The sequence below is a fragment of the Trichosurus vulpecula genome, chromosome 4, assembly GCF_011100635.1.
Source record: "Trichosurus vulpecula isolate mTriVul1 chromosome 4, mTriVul1.pri, whole genome shotgun sequence".
In the NCBI taxonomy this organism is placed as follows: Eukaryota; Metazoa; Chordata; class Mammalia; order Diprotodontia; family Phalangeridae; genus Trichosurus; species Trichosurus vulpecula.
In genome coordinates, this window is record NC_050576.1 from 253340038 (window position 1) to 253360511 (window position 20474).

Here is a 20474-nt window from a genome sequence, read left to right on the forward strand (position 1 = left end):
CATATTTGTGTAGATAGGCCTTTATTTTTGTCGTTGCTCTCTTTTTTCCTACTTATAATAGCTGGCATTTATATCGCACTTTAAGGTTGGCAAACTGCTTTATATATGTACTCTTATTTGCTCACAACAATCCTGGGAGGTAGGAGCCATTATTATCATCACCATTTTACAGTTAAGGAAACTGAGACATCTGGAAGTTAAGTGACTTGCCCAGGTTCACACAGCTACTACGTGTATGAGGCAGGATTTGAATTCAGGTCTTCCTGACTCCAAGTCCAGCACTCTGTGCCCTCCATCTACTTATTTAAAAACTATAGTGATATCTATGAATTATTAATAATTAGACAATGAAAACGTTTGAATAATGTGCAAACATGGTAAATGTATGTGTTTAATTATCTTATTTGTTTATCTTTGCACAGGCATTATTGTGTCAATATACCAGAAATTCTACCTAAACTTCTTCTGTCTGTTAAGTGGAATTCTAGAGATGAAGTAGCCCAGGTAAATGTACACACACACCCACACATACCATTGTTGGAAAAACAGGTATGAAATGAGCATGAATTGATGGATTTTATTTTTCTCTAAGTAACATATATATATAAAGCATGTAATCAGTGGTAAAAAAAAATCTTCTGGTAGAATTAACTGAGCATATAAATGATGCCATTTCAGCTAATAAAATAAATAGAAAAGCTTAAATTATATATTCATAGTATTTTTTACCTTAATTACTTTCAGAACCTGGAAACCCACACACTTGTATAAGCTTTGTTCTTAACTATGTATATGTAAGACATATACAGATGTTTTTGTTTTCACATACAGATGTATTGCTTGGTAAAAGACTGGCCCCCGATAAAACCAGAACAGGCCATGGAGCTTTTGGATTGTAATTATCCAGACCCTATGGTTCGAGCTTTTGCTGTTCGATGCTTGGAGAAATATTTAACTGATGACAAACTTTCTCAGTACTTAATTCAACTAGTTCAGGTATGCTCATGTATTTTATCAATTAAGATTTCACCCATAAAACATCATCTTGATTTTATATGTTTATAGTAAATGTTTTCTCCTAAGATATACTAAATATATAAAATCAAAAGCCACCTAATGTGTGACTAACCTGCTTATTCTTTCTAAAATGTGAAAATTCTAATCCATTGTACTAAAAGCACAATAGCTACTTTCACTGTGAACATTTTTTTTCAAAATTTTAGCCATCTACAAAATTGTCTCCATTTCATGTAATGGTTTTTTGTCCATTAGGTTCTGAAGTATGAACAGTATTTGGATAACCTACTTGTGAGGTTTTTACTCAAGAAAGCACTGACAAATCAAAGGATAGGACACTTTTTCTTTTGGCATTTAAAGTAAGTTACATTCCCCTCTCTCCCCCATCCAGTTCTCTAGTTGTAATCATGCTGTGAGCATTGGGTATTTATCAGTTATGATTTACTTATGAATCAGTGCACCTGTTTCTGGGTAGTAGAGCAGATGAGGGTTGATGGAGGTTAGTCAGAAGGCACCAAAGGTACTTCCAGGGCCTTCTGGCCGAATGTGTACTTCTGACGAGTCCAGTGAACATCCAGGGAAGAAGTGTGTTTTGTGAGTGTGGGGCAGCTCTGGTAGGTGGTGGACAGAGAACCAAAATCTTCCCCTTTGCTTCTTTGTCCCATGGGTCTTAATTTTGCCTTCCAGAGCCCAGCAAACCAAGTTGAATCCCTCTTCTCAATGACATTCCTTCAAATATGTGGAAAATATCTATTGTTTTCAGCCATTTATTCAACAAACATTTATTTAGCTGTTAGAATATACAAGGCAGTATAGTCTACTGAATAGAAGTGCTAGTCTGCTGGGAAGGAAGATCTGGCTTTATGTCTCGCCTCTGGCACATCCTAGCTGGGTGACCGTGGGCAAATGATCGACATCCTTACTGCCCCAGGCAACTCTCTAGATAATAAGTTATAGGGGAGTTGCCAGCATCCATTGGTGAATGGAGTTTACACATGGAGAGTACCCCCACCCCCCAAATGCGGAAGACACTGTAAGATATGGATACATGAATAAGACAAAAACATCTCCTGCCTTCATGGAGCTTAGAGTCTCTTGGAAGGATAGGATATGTAAACAGATAAGTAAATGCAATATAATTTAAAGAGGAAGAGAGCACTAACAACCAGGGGTCAGGAATGGCTCCCCAAGGGAGAGGACCCCTAAGCTAAACCTTGAAAGAAATTAAGGATTCCAAGAGGCTCAGGTAATTAGGTAATTAGCTTCTCTTCTATGTTGTAAACATCCCACCTTGCTTCATGTTATCCTCACAAGACATGGTCCCCAGTTCTCCCACCATCCTAGTCACCCTCTTCTGAATTCACTCCAGTTTGTCAGTGTCCTTCCTAAAAGGAGGTTTCCATAGGTGAACACAGAATTGCAGATGTATTCTAAACAGAGCAGAATAGAATCAAGTGTTTGCTACCCTCATTCTGGACCCTGTGCAGAATTCTCATCATGAAGCCAAGGTAAACACTTTGATCGCCATGTCACCACTGTTGGTTTAGATTGACTTGGTGATCCACTAAAGCCCCAGGTCTTTTTCACAGGAACCTTCATCAAGCCATGACTTCTGGATCCACTATTTGTGGAAATAGGTTTTTTGAACCCCAGTGGATAGAACTTTACGTTGATCCCTAATCCATCTCATCTCATTAGATATGGCCCATCCTAACAGCCTGGTGAGCTGTTCCAGCTGTTTGTCCTCTGCAGATATGGCAAATATGTCTTCTGTAACTTGATGCAAATCATAGATAGAACTGTTGAGCCCCACACAGATCCCTGGAGCATCCACAAAAGATATTAAACCCAACAGGCATCAACTTTCCACTGCTATGTAGGTGGCACCGTGCTGGGTGCTGGGGATACAAAACCAGAAAACAGTCCTGGCCTTCAGGGAGCTTGCATGATACTGGAGCCTACAAACAAAGAAACAGCTAAGCAAAAAAAGATAAAACCACTAACCACTGTGGGGGGTCAGAAGAGGCTTCTAGCAGAGCAAGTGGTGACACCTGAATGAAGCCTTGGAGGAAGCTGAGAATTCGAGATGCCAAGGTGAGAAGGGGATGTGTTCTCAGCATGGAGGACAGCCTCCATGCAAAGGTATGAGGTCAGGAAGTTCACGGAGACCAACTGGGGTCTAGAAAAGTAAGCTGGAGCCAGGTCAGGAAGGGCGTTAAGTTACAGGTTTGTATTTTTTCCTGGGGGCAATAGTGAGCCCTGAACATTTTTGAGCAGTGGCGTTGCATGGTTAGACCTGTGATTTAGGGAGATTAGTTTGGCTGTTACGTGGAGGACAGATTGGACACGATTATAAATTGGAAGACAGAAGAGCAGTTTGGCCATGCCATCTTCTCCTTATGTTCTCCCAAAATCTACTGTGATTTTCAGATTCTGCCTGGCATTCCTCTTCTATCATGAATTCTTTATGGCTGAAGCCAGTTTCTTCTTATTGATCAGAATCTGGTCTAGAATATCAGCTCCTTTTGCAGCTGCTTTTATGTTTCAAAAGATTAATTATCATTAGGGCAAGTCACAAATGTTACCAGCAACTCTGCTTTTGGCAGAGAGGTAACTCCAGCATGTCAACAGAGTATTGATACGAAGTCTTCTGTCCCTACATGTTTCCATGACAGTTTTGTGATCGTTTCCCAAACTCATCTGATTTTTCTTTTTATCCAGATGGTCTGTGGTGTACTCCATAGCCATGTTGCTTCTCTCTCCCCCCATTTACACCTTCCCAAGTTTTCTCCTCAGTGTTTGCCCTTCAGGATCCAAATTTTCATCATGAACATATTTTCTTATTCAGTTCTTTCTCCACTGTCTTTTATCTAGATTTTCCTTTTGATTAAAGAATACGCTTCCAGAGCTTTATTCCAGGCATGAAACCCTGCCTAGCCTCAGTGATGTCTGAGGTCAGATTACTTCTTTGCGTTCATATCTCTAATTCATTCTATTTGTTACCAATACTTTATGCACTTTATTGTGATCAGAGGGCATTGTTTTTAGGGCCAACTCTTTTCCTGGATTTCCTTCCCATGGATTACTGATTCATTCTTCTGCTTTTCTACTTATGTTGTACCTCCTAATCTCTTATGATACCAGGATTCATAAATCTACAGGGATGATTTTCTCTTTAAAGACCTCTTGATGAGAACTATAAGACTCTAAGGCAAATATCTTTTTACTAGACCTTACTAGATGTTCTCCTTTCCTGACCAAGAGCCAGCTTTATCTATTCAGCTATAGTCCATACCATATAAATCCCATTCTCAGATACCAACTTTTTAGTCAACTTTTTTTTCTCTTCTTAATCTCCTATATTCAGTTAGCAGTGGGGATAGCAATGCCAACTTTCCCCCCTAAGGTCTTTGTCTAATCCAGGAGTTCTTTATCTTTTTTGCATGAAGGACCCCTTTGGCAGGCTGGTGAGGCCTGGGTACCTCCTCTCAGAAGAAGGTTTCTAAATAATTGAAGGAAATCCTAAATTGCAGTTAGAGATTAGTAAGCATAAAGATGTGAATTTTTTCCAATCTAACTTGACAGAGATTCCCTGAAGTCTATCCATGAACCCTTATCAGGGTCTATAGACCTCAAGTGAAGAACTCCTAATCTAAGATTTCATTACTCTTAGCAGTGTTCCCTTGGTTCCTTCTGGTGATAACATTGGTCCTCTCCAGTTTTACATACGAAAGTTAAATCATGTCAGTAATCAGTTGATATCTCACTAATTCTTTGAAACTGATTCAACAGAACCATGCTGCCTGCTAATTACTCTAGTCCAGATTACATTGAGCATATTTCCAAGATTCAAAATATTGTGAGGAACTTTTAAATTTAATTTTAAGTATCCAGGCTAATATTTGAACGGGTTTCACAGAGCTAGTAGGCTTAGACTATTCAAAGATTTTCCTTCATGTCATTTTCACTTGTTATTATTCATCTGAACAAGTTTGTTGGTGAAAAACTGAAATTTATTAGGGAAGAAGAGGAAGGGAACAAGTGTTTGTTAAATGCCAACAATATGCCAGGCCCTGTGCTAAGTGCTTTATAAATATTACCTCATTTGATCCTCTCAGCAACCTTGGGAGGTAGGTGCTATCATCATCCCCATTTTACAGTTGAGGGAACTGAGGTAGACAAGGTTAAGTGACTTGTCCAGGGTCACACAACTAGGAAGCATTTGAGGCTGGATTTGAACTCAGGCCTTCCTGAGTTCCTTTGAACTCCAAGCCCAGCACTCTATCCATTGTGCCATCTAGCATCCTCAAGTAATAGATAACATTTTGCTGGAGGTTTGCAATAATAAGCAGAGTTGAACTTTTGTGTTTTTTTTTTTAATTTAAAGACATTTTGTCTGATAAGGTTTCAGTACCCTAAAGCATCTTATCAGGTGTCAGTATATCGCTTTCTCCAGTGAGACAGACAGATCACTGCCCATCCATGCCTGCCCAGCCTGACAAGTTTTATCCTTATTTTATTGAAATGAAATTAAAATTGACTGTATTCTGGGTCAGTTTAGAGCAGTGGGGTTGTTCTTATGCCAGAAGACTGTGATTATAGAGCTTCCTTAGTCCTTCAATTACTACTCACATGCTCTCATGCTGTGCTACTTGGGCATATACTGACCCTCCCCTCCTTATCTAACCTCCTGGAGGTCAGAGACCACCTTAGTTATCTGGGTATCTTCCCCTCTCCCTAGCACAGAGCTCTGCATATGGCAGGGGCTCCATGAGTGGCTAAACGTACAAATTAGCTCTTTGCTTCTTCCTCTTCTACTTCATTATGAGTTCACCTAACTTTGATCATTACTGACCATTCACATAACAAATAAATGGATGACAATTAATTGAAAAAAATGCCTAATGGTAATATCGAGCAGTCCTATAAAAGTCTCCATTTGTAAGTGATAGCTAAAGGTCTCAATTCTAATTGGTCCACCCTCATTAGGCTTGCCCTCACCTCCAGATATGGGGTGTAAGATTTGGTTGTTGCAACCTGGGGTACTGGATGGGAAGCTGGGCTTGGAGCCAGGGAGACGCAAGTTCAAGTCTCACCCTTCCTCCCTCTCAGCAAGGTTCTGACTCAGACTTGGAAAGGGAGATCACAGGCTGAGCTCCCAGGCCCCACCCACCTGTTGCTTTAATAAGTATTTAAGTATCCATAGAAATGGATACTTATGTAGCACATACAAATGATATTCAAAATTAGGTATTTGAAACTATTTTTAAGTTTCAAAATGTCATTTTAGGTCGGAAATGCATAATAAAACTGTCAGCCAGAGATTTGGCTTGCTTTTGGAATCATACTGCCGAGCATGTGGGATGTATCTAAAACATTTGAATCGGCAGGTAGAGGCCATGGAGAAATTGATTAACCTCACCGACATTCTCAAACAGGAGAAGAAGGATGAGACACAAAAGGTATGTCTTTCTTTATAGGTTCCCTCCCAGCCAGTAGATGTCTGAAGTTTCTTTCCTTAGACCAACCTACTGTTGTAAAATCCTTTTTAGCAGTGTTCTTGGAAATACCAGAGTAATGTTGTTTTCACAAGGTTTGCTGGGGAACAAGTGAAGTTACTGACATGAGTACTTTGTACATATTCATACTGTAAATTTGTGACAAAAAATGTTATTTATAATCTCAGCCCCTGGTTTCCTAGTTGGGTGACATAGTCCACCAAGCCAGTTCTTATAATAGTGAAGAATATGAAATGGAACTCCAGTGGTTTCCATCTTTCCTGCCCTCATACATTTATCTTTTTAATTCTATCTGCCACATTCCCTAATAGCAGTGGCATTTTTATTGTATAGACTACAGAGAGGATTTTCTTTAGTTTTGGAGTTAAGCAGTATGACTGTCTAGATTCTGATGTGTGTGGAGATCATCAGGCATCTCACTGTAATTGATTCTTCACCCCAGGGGCATGGTTATAAGAGCCCAGTTTTCTTTATAGAAACTTAGAGCCGAGGCCAGTGTTGGACACACAGATGGAGTAGTTGGCCTCCTGAGTCACAGTCTGGGTTCTATTTATCTTTGTACCCTGCGTGGGTTTTTTGTTTGTTTTTGTGGTAGATTTTAGATGAGTGTGTAGAATACAAGCTAAAATGAGAATGATCCCAGTAATTCTGTCAGTACTACTTCTTACCACCCACCCACCCACCTCAAAATAAATAAATCTATAGAAGAAAGTCACTGTGTTAGCCTAAGAGACAACTAGAGTGTGTGGTTCATTCCTTGAGAAGTGATTATACTGTCATACTTAGGTATTAATTGAACAGCAGGAGATACCCCACTGCTTAGAAATCAAAAATGTATATTTAGATGCATTTTTTCCTTAAAGTAACTGAACTTGGACCCAAAAAAAACCAAAACCCTGCATCAGTCATTAAATGTATTTTAAATAAATTTGCATATTCCCTAAGACTAGTTTGAAGTAGTGCTAAGAGATTTGTAGTTCTTTCACTGGACCCCTCATAAAATATAGAACCCAGTTAAGCATAGATACTTGCTGAATTCATATGGCTGATTCTTTGCTTTTTTAAATTCTCGGGATCATCTCTCCCCGCTACAGGGAAAAGGGCAACACTATTGTCTGAAAAATCAAAAGGTTGTAGTCTGATGTACCATAGCATGTCCAGATTCTTCTCCCATAGCCAAGAACTAGTGCTGTGTCAGCAGGCACAGGGCAGTATCCTCAGCCTTCTCTCCACTTCGTGCCCTGCAAGGAGTAGTGCAGGGCTGTCTCTCCCAGCTTCTCTCCTTTTTTACAGCTGCCTTCTTCTGGTGCTCAGCCAGGTGCACCACAGTCGTGTCAGGGTCTAGTTCAAAGACTCTTGGTTATGAAAGAGGAAGGATTGCTTTACTTTTTGTGAAATCTATGCCATTGTATTTCTCAGACATTGATTATAATTATTTTATCAGGTACAGATGAAGTTCTTGGTTGAGCAAATGAGGCGACCTGATTACATGGATGCTTTACAAGGCTTCATCTCTCCCCTTAATCCTGCTCATCAACTAGGAAATCTCAGGTATGGTGCTGTATCACATCTTTATGAGTAAATTTAAAGATCCATTCAGAGCTAAGCATGAAGGCACACCCCTGTAATCCTAGCTACCAGGGAGGCTGACTTGAGAGTTCTGATCCCCAGTGGGCTGTTGTAGGTCTGCCCTCAGTTTAGGGCATCAGTCTGATGGGCCTCGAGGAGCAAGGAGGTTGCCCAAGGAGGGGTGAACTGGCCTAGGTAGGAAGTAGAGCAGGCAAAGTTCCTGTGTCAGTTGTGGGGCATTGGCCTGTGAATAGCCCCTGCATTCCAGCCTGGGCAAGAGAACTCATCATGAATGAATGAATGGATACATAGGGTTCATTCATGATGATCACCTCACTTCTCTGATCCTCAGTTTCACCATTTGTAAAAATGAAAATGATAATACTTGTACTGATTACTTCCAGGGTTATTGTGCAGAAAACACTATTTAAACTTTTTAGAGTACTTAAGGAAATGTGAGCTATTATTAGATAGACAAAACATTTTAGAAGAAAATTATATTTTTAAAAACAGAATAAGTGAATTAATTGATGCTATGATTTGTTTAGTCTTCCCCCAACAGAATAGTAAGCACAAAAATAGTGTGACTTTGGATAAATACAAGCCTAGCATATGCTATATTTTCTTTAGTAAGACTCTGTGGTTATTTTGTAAAATAAATTTTATGTGATTGTTATATCACAATGCTCAGTTAAAATTTAAGCTGCTAGTTGGAAATTACAAACAAGCTAATATTTAGTTATTTTCATTTCCCTAGAGTACCTTAGAAATGTCCACAAAACACAAAACAGAAAAGGAATTTTTTTAAATTTAAAAGTATTGTTTCAAAAGCCACACTTTGTAGATAAGTCTGGCATGAAGATGCTATATTTTATATAAATTTTTAATCATTTTAAAGGCTTGAAGAGTGTCGGATTATGTCCTCTGCAAAAAGGCCACTGTGGTTGAATTGGGAGAACCCAGACATCATGTCAGAGTTGCTATTTCAGAACAATGAGATCATCTTTAAAAACGGGGATGGTAAGGAAAATATTAATGAACTTATAAAATTGATATATATGCCACTGCCTAAGGATCTTAGGTACTACAAATAAAACTTTATTTCAGATTGTTTTAAAAATACACTCATGAAGAAGTACACTGTGCTTATCTTGCCCTTCATGAGAAAAGATGCAAAGAAAAGCATGACATTTAAATCTGATAGGATTAACTTTATAACAGCAACAATTTATTGGATCAGTTTTTCCTATCATTACTGAAGTTCTGAAATGAGCACATATGCATGTAAACATACAAATTAAACTAAACATTTATTAACCTCAACTATTTTAGGTGATAAGGATATAAATATAGATGTGACTCCACACATGATTCCACTCTCAATGAATGTACAGTCTAATTCAGGGAAGAAAATATACAGAAATAACTGTGTTACAAAGGAAAGTAAAAGGACTATGAGAAATTTGAGCAAAGAAAGATCATGTTCACTTGGAGGAGCCAGGGACAGAGCCATGGATGCAGAAGGTGGTCCCTGACTCAGGCCTTGAAGAATGGGACAACAACAGATAGCAATTGAAGGGGGTTGGGGGGGAGCAGTGAATAGGAGATCCATTCCAGGTATGAGAGGCTACATGCTCAGGAGCACAGAGACTAGAAAGGCCCAGACAAAAAATACTAAGGAGTCATATGAAATCTAAGTCAGCAAGCACTTACTAAGAGCCTGCCTTTGTTCCCCTGAGAAACTTACATTTGACTGGGGGTGAACAACACAGATGTAAATAATTGAACACAAAATGTGTACTGAGTAAATATAAATTAACTTTGGGAGGGAAGGGGGAGCACTACCATCTGGGGGAGTCAGGAAAAGCTCCTTGGAGGAGGCAGCACTTGAACTGATCTTGGAAGGGAACATAGAGGAGAGGAGGGAGAACATTCTAAGCCAGAGACAACTTGGGAAAACACACAGAGGTGGGAGATGGAATGTGAAATGAAGACTATCAGCATCAAATAGGTCAGTTTGACCTGAATATGGAGTATAGGAAGGGGAGGTCATATGAAATCAGTGTGAAAGAGGTTCAAATCTGATTTTGAAGGATTTTAAATGCCAAATTGCAAGAGTTTCTGGTTTATCCTGGAGACAACATGGAACTCCTGAAGCTTCTTGAGCAAGGGAGGACCCTGGCCAGACTTGTGCTTTAGTCATTCCGTAAACACTGGGGATACAGAAAAAGGTATAAGAAAGATCCTTCTTTCAGGAGCTCATAGGCAGATGGGAAGACAACATGTAAATAACCATGCACAAATAAGCTGTGTGCAAGATAAATTGGAAGGAATTCACAGAAGAAAGGGATCCAACAAAGCTACCTGCAGAAGGTGGGATTATAACGGATACTTGACGGGAATCTGAGAAGCTGGGAAGTAGAAATGAGGAAGGAGAGAATTCCAGACCTGGGAGACGGCCCAAAGCAATACCTAGAGTAAGGATAGGGAGTGTCTTGTTTTAGGAACCTCAAGTAGGCTGGTGTTGCTGGATCCCAGGTTCAGGAAATGGGGGAGGCAAGCATGAGGGATAAGACTGAATCTCAAACAGAAGATTTTCTATTCACTCCTGCAGGCGATAGGAAGCTGCTGGAGTTTATTGACTAGGGGTCAGACCTGCAATTTAGGAAGATCACTTTGACAGCTGAGTGAAGGATAGACTAGAGTGGTGAGAGCTTTTTGTCAGGGAGACCAAGCAGCAGCTGCCAGTAGTCTAGGTGTGAGGTGATGAGGGCCTGCACCAGGGCAGGGTCAGTGTCAGAGGAGAAAAGGGGGTGTGTGTGAGAGATGTTACCAAGGGAAAATCAACGGGCCTTGGCAACAGATTGGATATGGAGGGTGAGTGAAGAGTTGAGGGTTCCACCAAGGTTGCAAGGCTAGGGGACTGAAAGGATAATGGTGCCCTTGACAGTAATAGGAAAGTTGGAGGTGAGGGAAGAAAAGGGGAAAGTTAACATATGAAATTCAAGGTGTTTATAGGACAGTCGGTTTGAGATGTCCAGTAGGCAGAAACAAGACGAGGTCAGCAGAAGCATTAGGACTGGATAAGTAGATGGGAGAATCATCAACATAGAGCTGATAATTGTGTCCATGGGAGCTGATGAGCTCACCAAGTGCAATAGTATAGAGGGAAAAGAGAAGAGGACCCACCTACCCCCCCAATGACCTGGATGGAAATCTGGCAAAGGAGACAGAGAAAGAGCAATCACAGAGGTAGGAGGAAAACTAGCAGAGAGTAATGTTACAAAAACCTAGCAAGATGAGAGTATCAAGCAGAAGAGGGTGATTGATGGTATCCAAGGTTGCAGAGATGTCAAGAAGGAGGAGGACTTAGAAAAGGCCATTGGATTTGTCAACCAACATCAATTGTAATGTCAAAGGGAGAACTCTCAACTTAATAACAAGTTGGAAGTCAGACTATAGAGACTTGAGAAGAGAGTTAGAGGGAAAGTGGAAACATCTGTTACAGACAGCCTTCTCAAACTTAGCTACAGAAGGGAGGAGAGACTTGAAATGACAGTGGGATGGATGGATCAAGGGAGGGCTTTTTTGAGAATGGGGCAGACATGTGCATGTCTGTAGGCAGTAGCAAAGCAGCCAGTAGACAGAGAAATTGAAGGTAAGTAAGAGTGGCACTGACAATATAAATACAAAGAATGAAAAATCCCTCCTCTTAAGCACCTTCTCTCAGAGGAGACAATATGTACATATATGAGCATATGTCAATGCACATATATACACACAAATATGTATATGTTTATATGTGTATATACGTAATAAATACAAAACAAAAACAGCATAATTGGGGAGAGTTGATCCAACAATGAAGAGTCATCTAAGACACTAGTCTAAGGGGACAGCAGTTTTCAGAGAAGGTTTTTAGGAACAGGAAAGGTCTTGGCATATTTGTAGTCAGCAGAGAAGGAACTAGTAGAAAAAGAAAAGATAGCTGGGCTAGAAAGTTGAATATATGGTGAAGGGATAGTATGAAACAAGGTAGAACAAGTAGGCTAGAAGAAGATTATAGTGGCCTTAGAGGGTTTGTCAGCAGTTCATACTTTACCTAGTAGTTAATGTGATGGGAAGAGGAGCTATTTGGAAGCACTCTGCTGGGCCAAGAGGAGCAACGTGAGCATTGTAGGTTAGGAAGGTCATTTGGGCAGTTGTGTGGAGGATGGACAGACTGGAACTAGGAAAGCCTGTTAGGATCCTGGTTGAGGCAAGAAAAAATAAGAACCTGGACCATGATGGTTATAGTAGGACTGAAGAGGATAGCAAAAAGAACCAAATATACAAACTGTAGTCTATTGATTTAGCTTAAATTTCGAGGTAAATTCTAGAATGTATCTTTAAAGAGATGGCAAATATCTAGAAAGGGAAACTGATTGCAGAGAGTCAGTATGGCTTAATCAAGAACAGGTCAGGCCAAACTAACTTCATTTCCTTTTTTGGCAGGATTACTAAACTAGTAGAGGAGGGGAATGCTGAGGATGTGGTTTACCTAGATTTTAGCAAAGCTTTGAATACAGTAAGTCACACTGTTGTGAAGAAGATGGAAAAATGTGGTGTGGATGACAATACAACCAAACATAAGGGTTCCGAATGCATCGGATGTCTGGAATAAAAAGACCCACTGTCAATGCCTCCGTGTCCGCATGACAGAGGTCTCTAGCAGTATGCCCTAGTCTTTTAGGCACAGCCCTCTGCTCTGTATCAGTAACTGGGATTAAAGCATATTGAGTTTATTCATCCAATTTGCAGTTGACACAAAACTGGGAGTGATAGCTAACACTTTATATTGACAAGCTAGAGCATTAGATAGAATCTAGTAAGATACATCAGTGGGGATCATTGTGAAGTCTTTCACTTGGATACAAAAACAAATTAACCTCACAAGTATAAGCTGAGGGAGGAGAGGCATGGAAATAGATGCCGGTCATTCTGAAAAAGATCCAGGGGTTTTAGTGGACTGCAAGCCCAAAATGAGTCTAGTAGTGTGATATGGTAGCTAAAAAAGCTACCTTGAGAAGGGGACAGCTTCCAAGGTCAGGGAGGCAATAGCGCCCCTGTCAGACTTCATCTGGTTCTGGGTATGACTGTTAAAGAAGGCGTATTGATAATCTAGAGTGTCCAGAAACAAGTGCCCAGGATGGTGAAGGTCCTAGATGTTGGATCCATGACACATGGGAATGGTTGAAGGAATGGGGTTATGTTTAGCCTGAGAACGAGCTAAACCCAGGGTATGTGATAGAGATCTTCAGGTAGTTACAGGGCTATCAGGAAAAGGCCAGGAGACAGCAGTGGATTGGTGGGAGTCGCAAAGAAGTAAATTTAAGCCTAACATCAAGAATAACTGCCTGACAATCAGAACTGTGCAAACAAGGAATGGGCCGCCTCTCTGAGCACTGGCTTCCTCCTCATTGGAGGTCTACAAGTAAAGGCTGGATGAGCACTAATCAGGTGGGGATGCTTCTCATGTATAGGAATGACCCCTGAGGTCCCTCCACCTTTGGCATTTTCTGATCCTGACTGTTCGGAAAGCTAGAACAGTTGTGTGGGAGCACACTGGTAAGGAGACCAAATGAGAAAGAGCATCTCACAATGGCAGGCTGTGTGTTGTTACAAGGCAAAGAATGCTACAGACAATCAAAATTTGGAGGCTCTAGTTCCCCAGTAACAGTTTTCAACCCATGGGACTTTGGGCAAGGCCTTTCACCTCCTTAGGCCTCTGAAGTCCCTTCCAGCTCTAGAGCTATGTTTCTTTAATCCTATCAAGTGCCCCAGAGAGATGAGGGACAACAGAGACAATAAAAATATTAGGTTTAGCCGTGACATGATCAGTTGAAGGGTAAGTGGATGGTAAGGAGATAGAAAAGTATAGACTTTGCTTTCTTAGGAGTCTAGTAGTGAAATGGAGAAGAGAGAGTGATAGAAAATCAAAAGTTTTCAAATGTTTTTTAAAGCCTTTTATGAACTATATGATGACTAATCTTGAATTTGTTCCACAAAGGTAATTGTTTTCATTTCTTTTTTTTTCTTTATTTTTTGGTCTAGACATTTAATTTTAGCACTATAGAAAACTCCCGATGTGGAAGTTTCTTCCTTTGATGTAAAATGGTAACCTAAGGTCTTAGAGAATTGCCTGGGACACTGAGAGATTGCACAGCACATATATGTCAGGAGCCAGACTTGCACCCCCATGTTCCTATTTCAGGGCCAGCTGTCTGTCCACTATGCCACACTGCCTCTCGTATTTGTTATACTTTAAAAATAATAACAACATTATTACTTATTGTTACGAGAACTCTTCTTGGGTGAATGCATCTATATATGTCTAGGATATTGCCTATTTCGAATTCGTTGGAATCACATAGTACCCAGATTTCCACTATGGTATTATGGAATAATATGTTGTATTTGGTTGTTTCAGACTTACGGCAGGATATGCTAACCCTTCAGATCATTCGGATTATGGAAAATATCTGGCAAAATCAGGGTCTTGATCTTCGGTGAGTAATAGAGCTAATATAATGAATGATGGATTTCTTTTCGTATATATGGAAAGTTGGCTTAGCCTGAGAAAGCCACTTAGTCATGATTAAATCAGTTGCTCTCCAACATTGAGGGTGGCAGTACATAAATATATATATATATAAATACACATATATATGTTTATTATATATATGTATTTTTTTTTAAGCAACATCTGAAATAGTAGTTTACAAGAGTTGGTCACTCCTTTATTCCTTCATTCCTTCTTTCCTTCCTTTGCATAGAACAAGAGAATGAAATTTGGTACAAGCTCTATCCAGTAAGAAGAGCAATCACACTGTCAGAATTTTTAAAATTGCCTCTGGAGCTCCAGCATGGATAGTGGGGCCTGCAAAGGGAGACAAAAGACACATGTTTTAATACTAGCTTTCAATCATTCTTGAAAAAGTTTTCCTTTCTGTGCAGTAACTAGGAGTTTAAAGCAGAGAGAGATTGTAATCTTCTTCAGTGCACTTTTCAAACACCATGCATGCTCCATCTCACCTCCATGCCTTTGCACTGGCTGTCCTCCAGACATTCCATCTCTTCCTCTTCGCCCCTGACTCTGAGTGAAAAAAGCTAGAGTATGCAGAGTTTAGTCACTTTGGGGGCAGAGTTCTAAATTATGTTCCAGAATGGTTGGAATATCTCATAGCTCCACCAGTAGTACATTAATGTTCTCATTTTCCCGTAGCCCCTGAAACAGTTGGCATTTTTGCCAGGCAATCCGGTGGGTATTAAGTGGAATCTTGGTGTTGTTTAAGTTTGATGTTTTGTTGTTCAGTCGTTTCAGTCATGTCTGACTCTTCATGGGACAAAGTTTCAGAAATACTGGGAGGCTTAGTGTAAAGTTTGACCTGAAGTCCATAGAGGTCAACTTCAGGAGCTATATTTTGGCTTATTCTGGACCAGTGTTGCTTTAAAATGCATTGATAGCACTTAAACTGTCATGCTTATTTTTCTCATCTCTAACACTCTAGAGCTCTGTTGGGTCATTTAATTTTTGATTCATTCTTCCTTAAAATTTCACAATTTGTCAAAACCAAGCTGATTTAGTAACAAAAAACCTTTAAAGCCTCTGAGATTGATGGCGCTATGTAAAAAAGTACCAAACTATCAAATTACAACCCTCTAGAGGTCTGCTTTTTAAGGCTTTAAACATTATCTGAAGGTTATATGTGTGTATATGTAGGTTCAAATACAAACATCTACAAAATTCTACCTCTTCCTAGCTTATGAAAGGTGAAGGTGTAGATCTTTGTGGGGGAACAGCCTCCACATGGACTTGAAAGAGATTGCAAATGTGGTTATTACCAACATTCTTCTATTTTTTTTTTGTTGCTGTGGGCATAAATCAAATTCTTTGATGAACCAAGAGGTTCAGCTAAGTCCACATGGACAAAAAATGTTCATAACATTACTTATGATAACAAAAAACTAGAAACAAAACATATCACTATTGATTGGGAGATGACTAGGTAAATGCTGACATGCGAATGTGATGAGATATTACACCAGAAGGAATGGTGAATGGGAAGAATCCCAAGAAACCTGGGACGAATCGTGTGAAGGTTGCAGAGACAAGAAAGCAATATCCACGTTGATGGCAAAATGCGTGTCAAAGCAGAAGGCCACATCCCTGCTTTCTGGTAACAGGCAATGAAGAGCTTCCAGGGAGTGTGCTCTGTAAGGGGCTTCAAATGTTTGGCAAATGTGTGTTGGGGCAAAATGTGCAAATACCCTTTTTAAAAGATTGATAAAGTGCATTGGAAGTGTACAAAAATCAGCCCAAATATCCATACCACCCTTCGATCAACCATGTTAACTGTAGTGTTGCTGTATATTCCAAAATGAGGTAAAAATAATCTGGGGATGATTTGCACAAGCTGATATAGTTTATATGAAAGCCCTTTTAAAAAAGTTGAGGTCATTAGGGGGGCAGTGTTCCTCACTCTGCTTCCATGCATTAGTTGAATAATGATGTCATAAGTGAATCAGGTTTCATTTCAATTTATAATTTTATACATTTGAAGAAAAAAGTAGAATTAGCCTAGGTTTTTGTATGAAAAGTAGGTCTGCCTATATTATTCCTGTCACACCCCTGCTGTGCCTACCTCCTGCTGACAGATACCTCTGAGCTGTGGGACCCCAGCCCATCATTCACCTCTTGGCCTAGCACTCACCTCACGAAGTTGTTGTGAGGACCACGTGTGATGTCTGTAAAATACTTCGCAAATCCTAGGGCAGCACATGGAGGTCATTATTATATCATTATTAGCTAACTAAGACTTTACTGACATTTAGAGTCTGGCTTCACCCACTTTCAGATACTTGAAGGGCCTCAGATTTGCTCTATTTGGCCCCCACGGGCAGAATGAAGAGCAGGGAGAAGTGGCAAAGAGGCTGATCGTGGTTTCCTGTCAAGAGAAGCTGCATTCCCACCAGAGCTGTCCCAGTATGCAGCGGGCCCTTCCTCAGTGCAAGGCTTCAAGCAAAAGCTGGAGAGAGGGGGTCACCTACTGGGTGGGTTGTGGGTATAGCGGGGAGTCTTTTCTCAGGTCTGGGTTTTCTAGATGAGCACTGAGCTCCCTCCCAACTCTGAAATTCTGGTTTAATACCTTTTCAGATGGATTGCACACTACTATACTTTATGCATTGTACTGTGCACATGGTCCTACAATTATTCCCAGACCTTAGCTTACATTCTCCCCTCCCTTCATTTGTGCAGGCTCTTTCCTATCCCCGGAATGCCCTCTTCCTCATTTCCACCTGCCCAAAACATCTTCTTTTTGGGCTCCAGGGCCACTTCCTTGATGGAGCCTTCCAGCTCAAAACAGTCTGTCTCTCCAGTTTTCCTGGTGCATTCTGTGTTGATCTCTTCTTCTCTGCTCCTTTATCATGCTCATTTGTGCACATTTTCTGTTTCCTCCTACCCTGTTACACTGTGAACTCCTGTGAGATTAGGATGTTTATCTTCCATGTTGGTGTCACAGAATAGGCATATTCTAACATAGAATAGGCACCTAATAAACAGTGATTGAATTGGACCAACTACAAACACCAACTGGCCTTTCTGCCCTGAAGAACCTCACAACTTCCCATGAAGCTTTATTTCGTGTTTTTAGGGGTATTGCTTTAAGTTTATATTTATATAGCCAAATGATTTCTTTAAACACCTCCCAGTTTCATGGTTTAATATTTTTTACTTAAAGTGTTCAGAAGCACCTCTGGCTGCAGTTGTTTTCCTCACAGTTGTTCTTTTGTGGTATAAGATCCACAGGTTCACTGCCAGTGGTAGTTGCGGTGCTTCCATGCCTTCTGGGAGCCTATATACAAAGGGTCCCCCTGAGCTTCCCCAGGCTGGTTGGGATAGCAGTCTGGGTTATCTGAGCCTGGATCCAGAGCCCTTCCAATATGGCGAGACCTACCCAGGCATGCCCTCTGCTGGCCTAACATCCCAAACATAGGGCTACTTCCACACTGCTATCATCAGTCAGAAGAGGAATAAAACATTCAGCAGGCCATGGATGGCACAAAACTACAATGACTGCTCCCATTTCCATAACATGTTGTGATTCATAATGGCTTTTCTTATAACTTCCTTGTGGGGGGAAGGAGGGGGCTGTCCTATGAATTGTGGGAGGTGACGTTCTTGGGAATATTGCCAATTATGCTACAATCAAAAGCTGATTAAGATATAGTTTTCAGCAGTGCCCAGAGAGTTAAGGCAGGAGTAAGTAACAAAAGGAATAGAATTTGAGCCCCAGCTCACCTGCCTTGTGACTCTTGCCCAGCTTTACTTTCATTAACTGGAAAGCCCCTGCCTGACTTTGGAGGCTGGGAGGGAGAAATGTGTTTTTATGAACCTTCAAATGCTATATAAATACAGCCTTCATGTATTGTATTGCTAAGTGGTTTGGGTTTTTCCTCCAATTGCCTATAAATTAGTTAATGCTTTTTTACAGGATGCTACCTTATGGTTGTCTATCGATTGGGGACTGTGTTGGCCTCATTGAGGTGGTCAGAAATTCTCACACTATCATGCAGATTCAGTGTAAAGGTGGCCTGAAAGGGGCCTTGCAGTTCAACAGCCATACATTACATCAGTGGCTCAAAGACAAGAATAAAGGAGAGATGTGAGTTGATTTCTTCATGTTATCTAATAGTTCCTCATTGTTTGACTTTTGATAGGTCTGTGTGTTATTTCCCTCAGGGTCTAGGTAAAAGGTCATTTGATACCTTAGCTGTAAAAGGAAAAATGAAGTAACTCTCAGATCCTTGCTCAATTAAGTCTTTACATTCCATAAAGGTTAAAAGAATCAAAGTTTTTGTGTATGTTTAAAAATTTGTTGTAGAGATATTTCTTATGTTTAGTCCAAACTTGTTTGCTAATAGATTGACTTTTTAAATAGGGTTCCTTAAAACTCAATTAGTTAACAAGGAAAGGTGCAGGGTACTTCCAATATATTGATGTTTGATGAATCTAAAGGGCCCAAAGTGCTACAATTCAGGCGAAGCCTTTATATCTTTGTGCCTCAAAAAGGGTTTTGTTATCAAAACATACTCTCTCGGTATGTATACTTGGTTTTTTTTCCCTTTTTCGAGATGAACACATTTGCTTAGAGGTAGTTTGAGTACTAGTGACGAAAAACAATGCACCAGCAACCCTTTGTCATAAGCTTTCTCTATGTAGTCTTACTAGATGACTTCGAGAAACTTCCCTCAAATCTCTGAGTCATCCCCATCAGACTCTCAAAATTGCTTTTGATCAAGCCAAAAAGGAGTGGACATGTTTTCCATGTCTAGTGTCAATAACTTATGTACCTAATTAAAATGGAACTTGTTGCTGCCTCTCCTGACTGAACAACAAAGTGAGCTCCATTGTGTTTGCTACTAAAAGTCTGTTCTGTTTGTTCTTATAGATATGATGCAGCCATTGACTTGTTTACACGTTCATGTGCGGGATACTGTGTGGCTACCTTCATTTTGGGAATTGGCGATCGTCACAACAGCAATATCATGGTGAAAGATGATGGACAAGTAATAAGCTTCCTTTTTTAAAAAATCTTTTGACATTTGAACTTACACAAATTGGATATCTCACGTGCTTGCATGGGCCAAAAATATAATATGATTTCTCCTTCTTTTTTAAAAGCTATTTCATATAGACTTTGGACACTTTTTGGATCACAAGAAAAAGAAATTTGGCTATAAACGAGAGCGTGTGCCCTTCGTCTTGACACAAGATTTCTTAATTGTAATTAGTAAAGGAGCCCAAGAATGCACAAAGACAAGAGAATTTGAGAGGTAAGATTCAAATACAGATAGCTGTCAGGCACAGTTTTCCATAATAAGCTCATTAGAGAGGGACAGAACAGAGCATTGTGATGGGAGGCCTGACGCAGAAGCAGGGAAGCCCTGAGCTGGCCCAGTCCTGTTGGACAGCAACGTGAGCTCCACAGAGGGGCCACTGGGACTGCTGAAAGGAAGTTCCCATCCCATGGACCACTCTGGCCCCAGCTGAGAGGCTTTCCTAGTAGGAGTGGTAGACACCTGACAACTAGTGCGGCCTCCTTATTCTACAGAAGAGGGAACTGAGGTACAGAAAGGTATGTGACTTCTCCAGGATACATACATAGAGGTAGAAGCTGATAAACCAAGGAAAAGGAATAAGCATGTGTTGTGTGCCAGGCACTGTGCTCATTGTTTTACAAAGACTATCTCTTGATCCTCCCAACAACACTGGGAGGTCAGTGAATTTATTGTTCTCATTTAAGGAAACTGAGGCAGGCAAAGGTT

The 20474-nt window shown here is 40.4% G+C and overlaps 1 protein-coding gene across 2 annotated transcripts in view; it reads left to right on the plus strand.

Moving 5' to 3' along the window:
• PIK3CA (phosphatidylinositol-4,5-bisphosphate 3-kinase catalytic subunit alpha) overlaps positions 1–20474 on the plus strand; it is a 91344-nt gene that overhangs the window by 66792 nt on the left and 4078 nt on the right. For both annotated transcript variants that reach the window (XM_036753799.1, XM_036753798.1), the window contains 10 exons: positions 423–504; positions 832–996; positions 1273–1376; positions 6308–6479; positions 7981–8087; positions 9004–9125; positions 14575–14653; positions 18641–18811; positions 19598–19715; positions 19831–19982. In XM_036753799.1, coding sequence (XP_036609694.1) covers positions 423–504; positions 832–996; positions 1273–1376; positions 6308–6479; positions 7981–8087; positions 9004–9125; positions 14575–14653; positions 18641–18811; positions 19598–19715; positions 19831–19982 — 1272 coding nt within the window. The remainder of the gene's footprint in view (positions 1–422; positions 505–831; positions 997–1272; positions 1377–6307; positions 6480–7980; positions 8088–9003; positions 9126–14574; positions 14654–18640; positions 18812–19597; positions 19716–19830; positions 19983–20474) is intronic.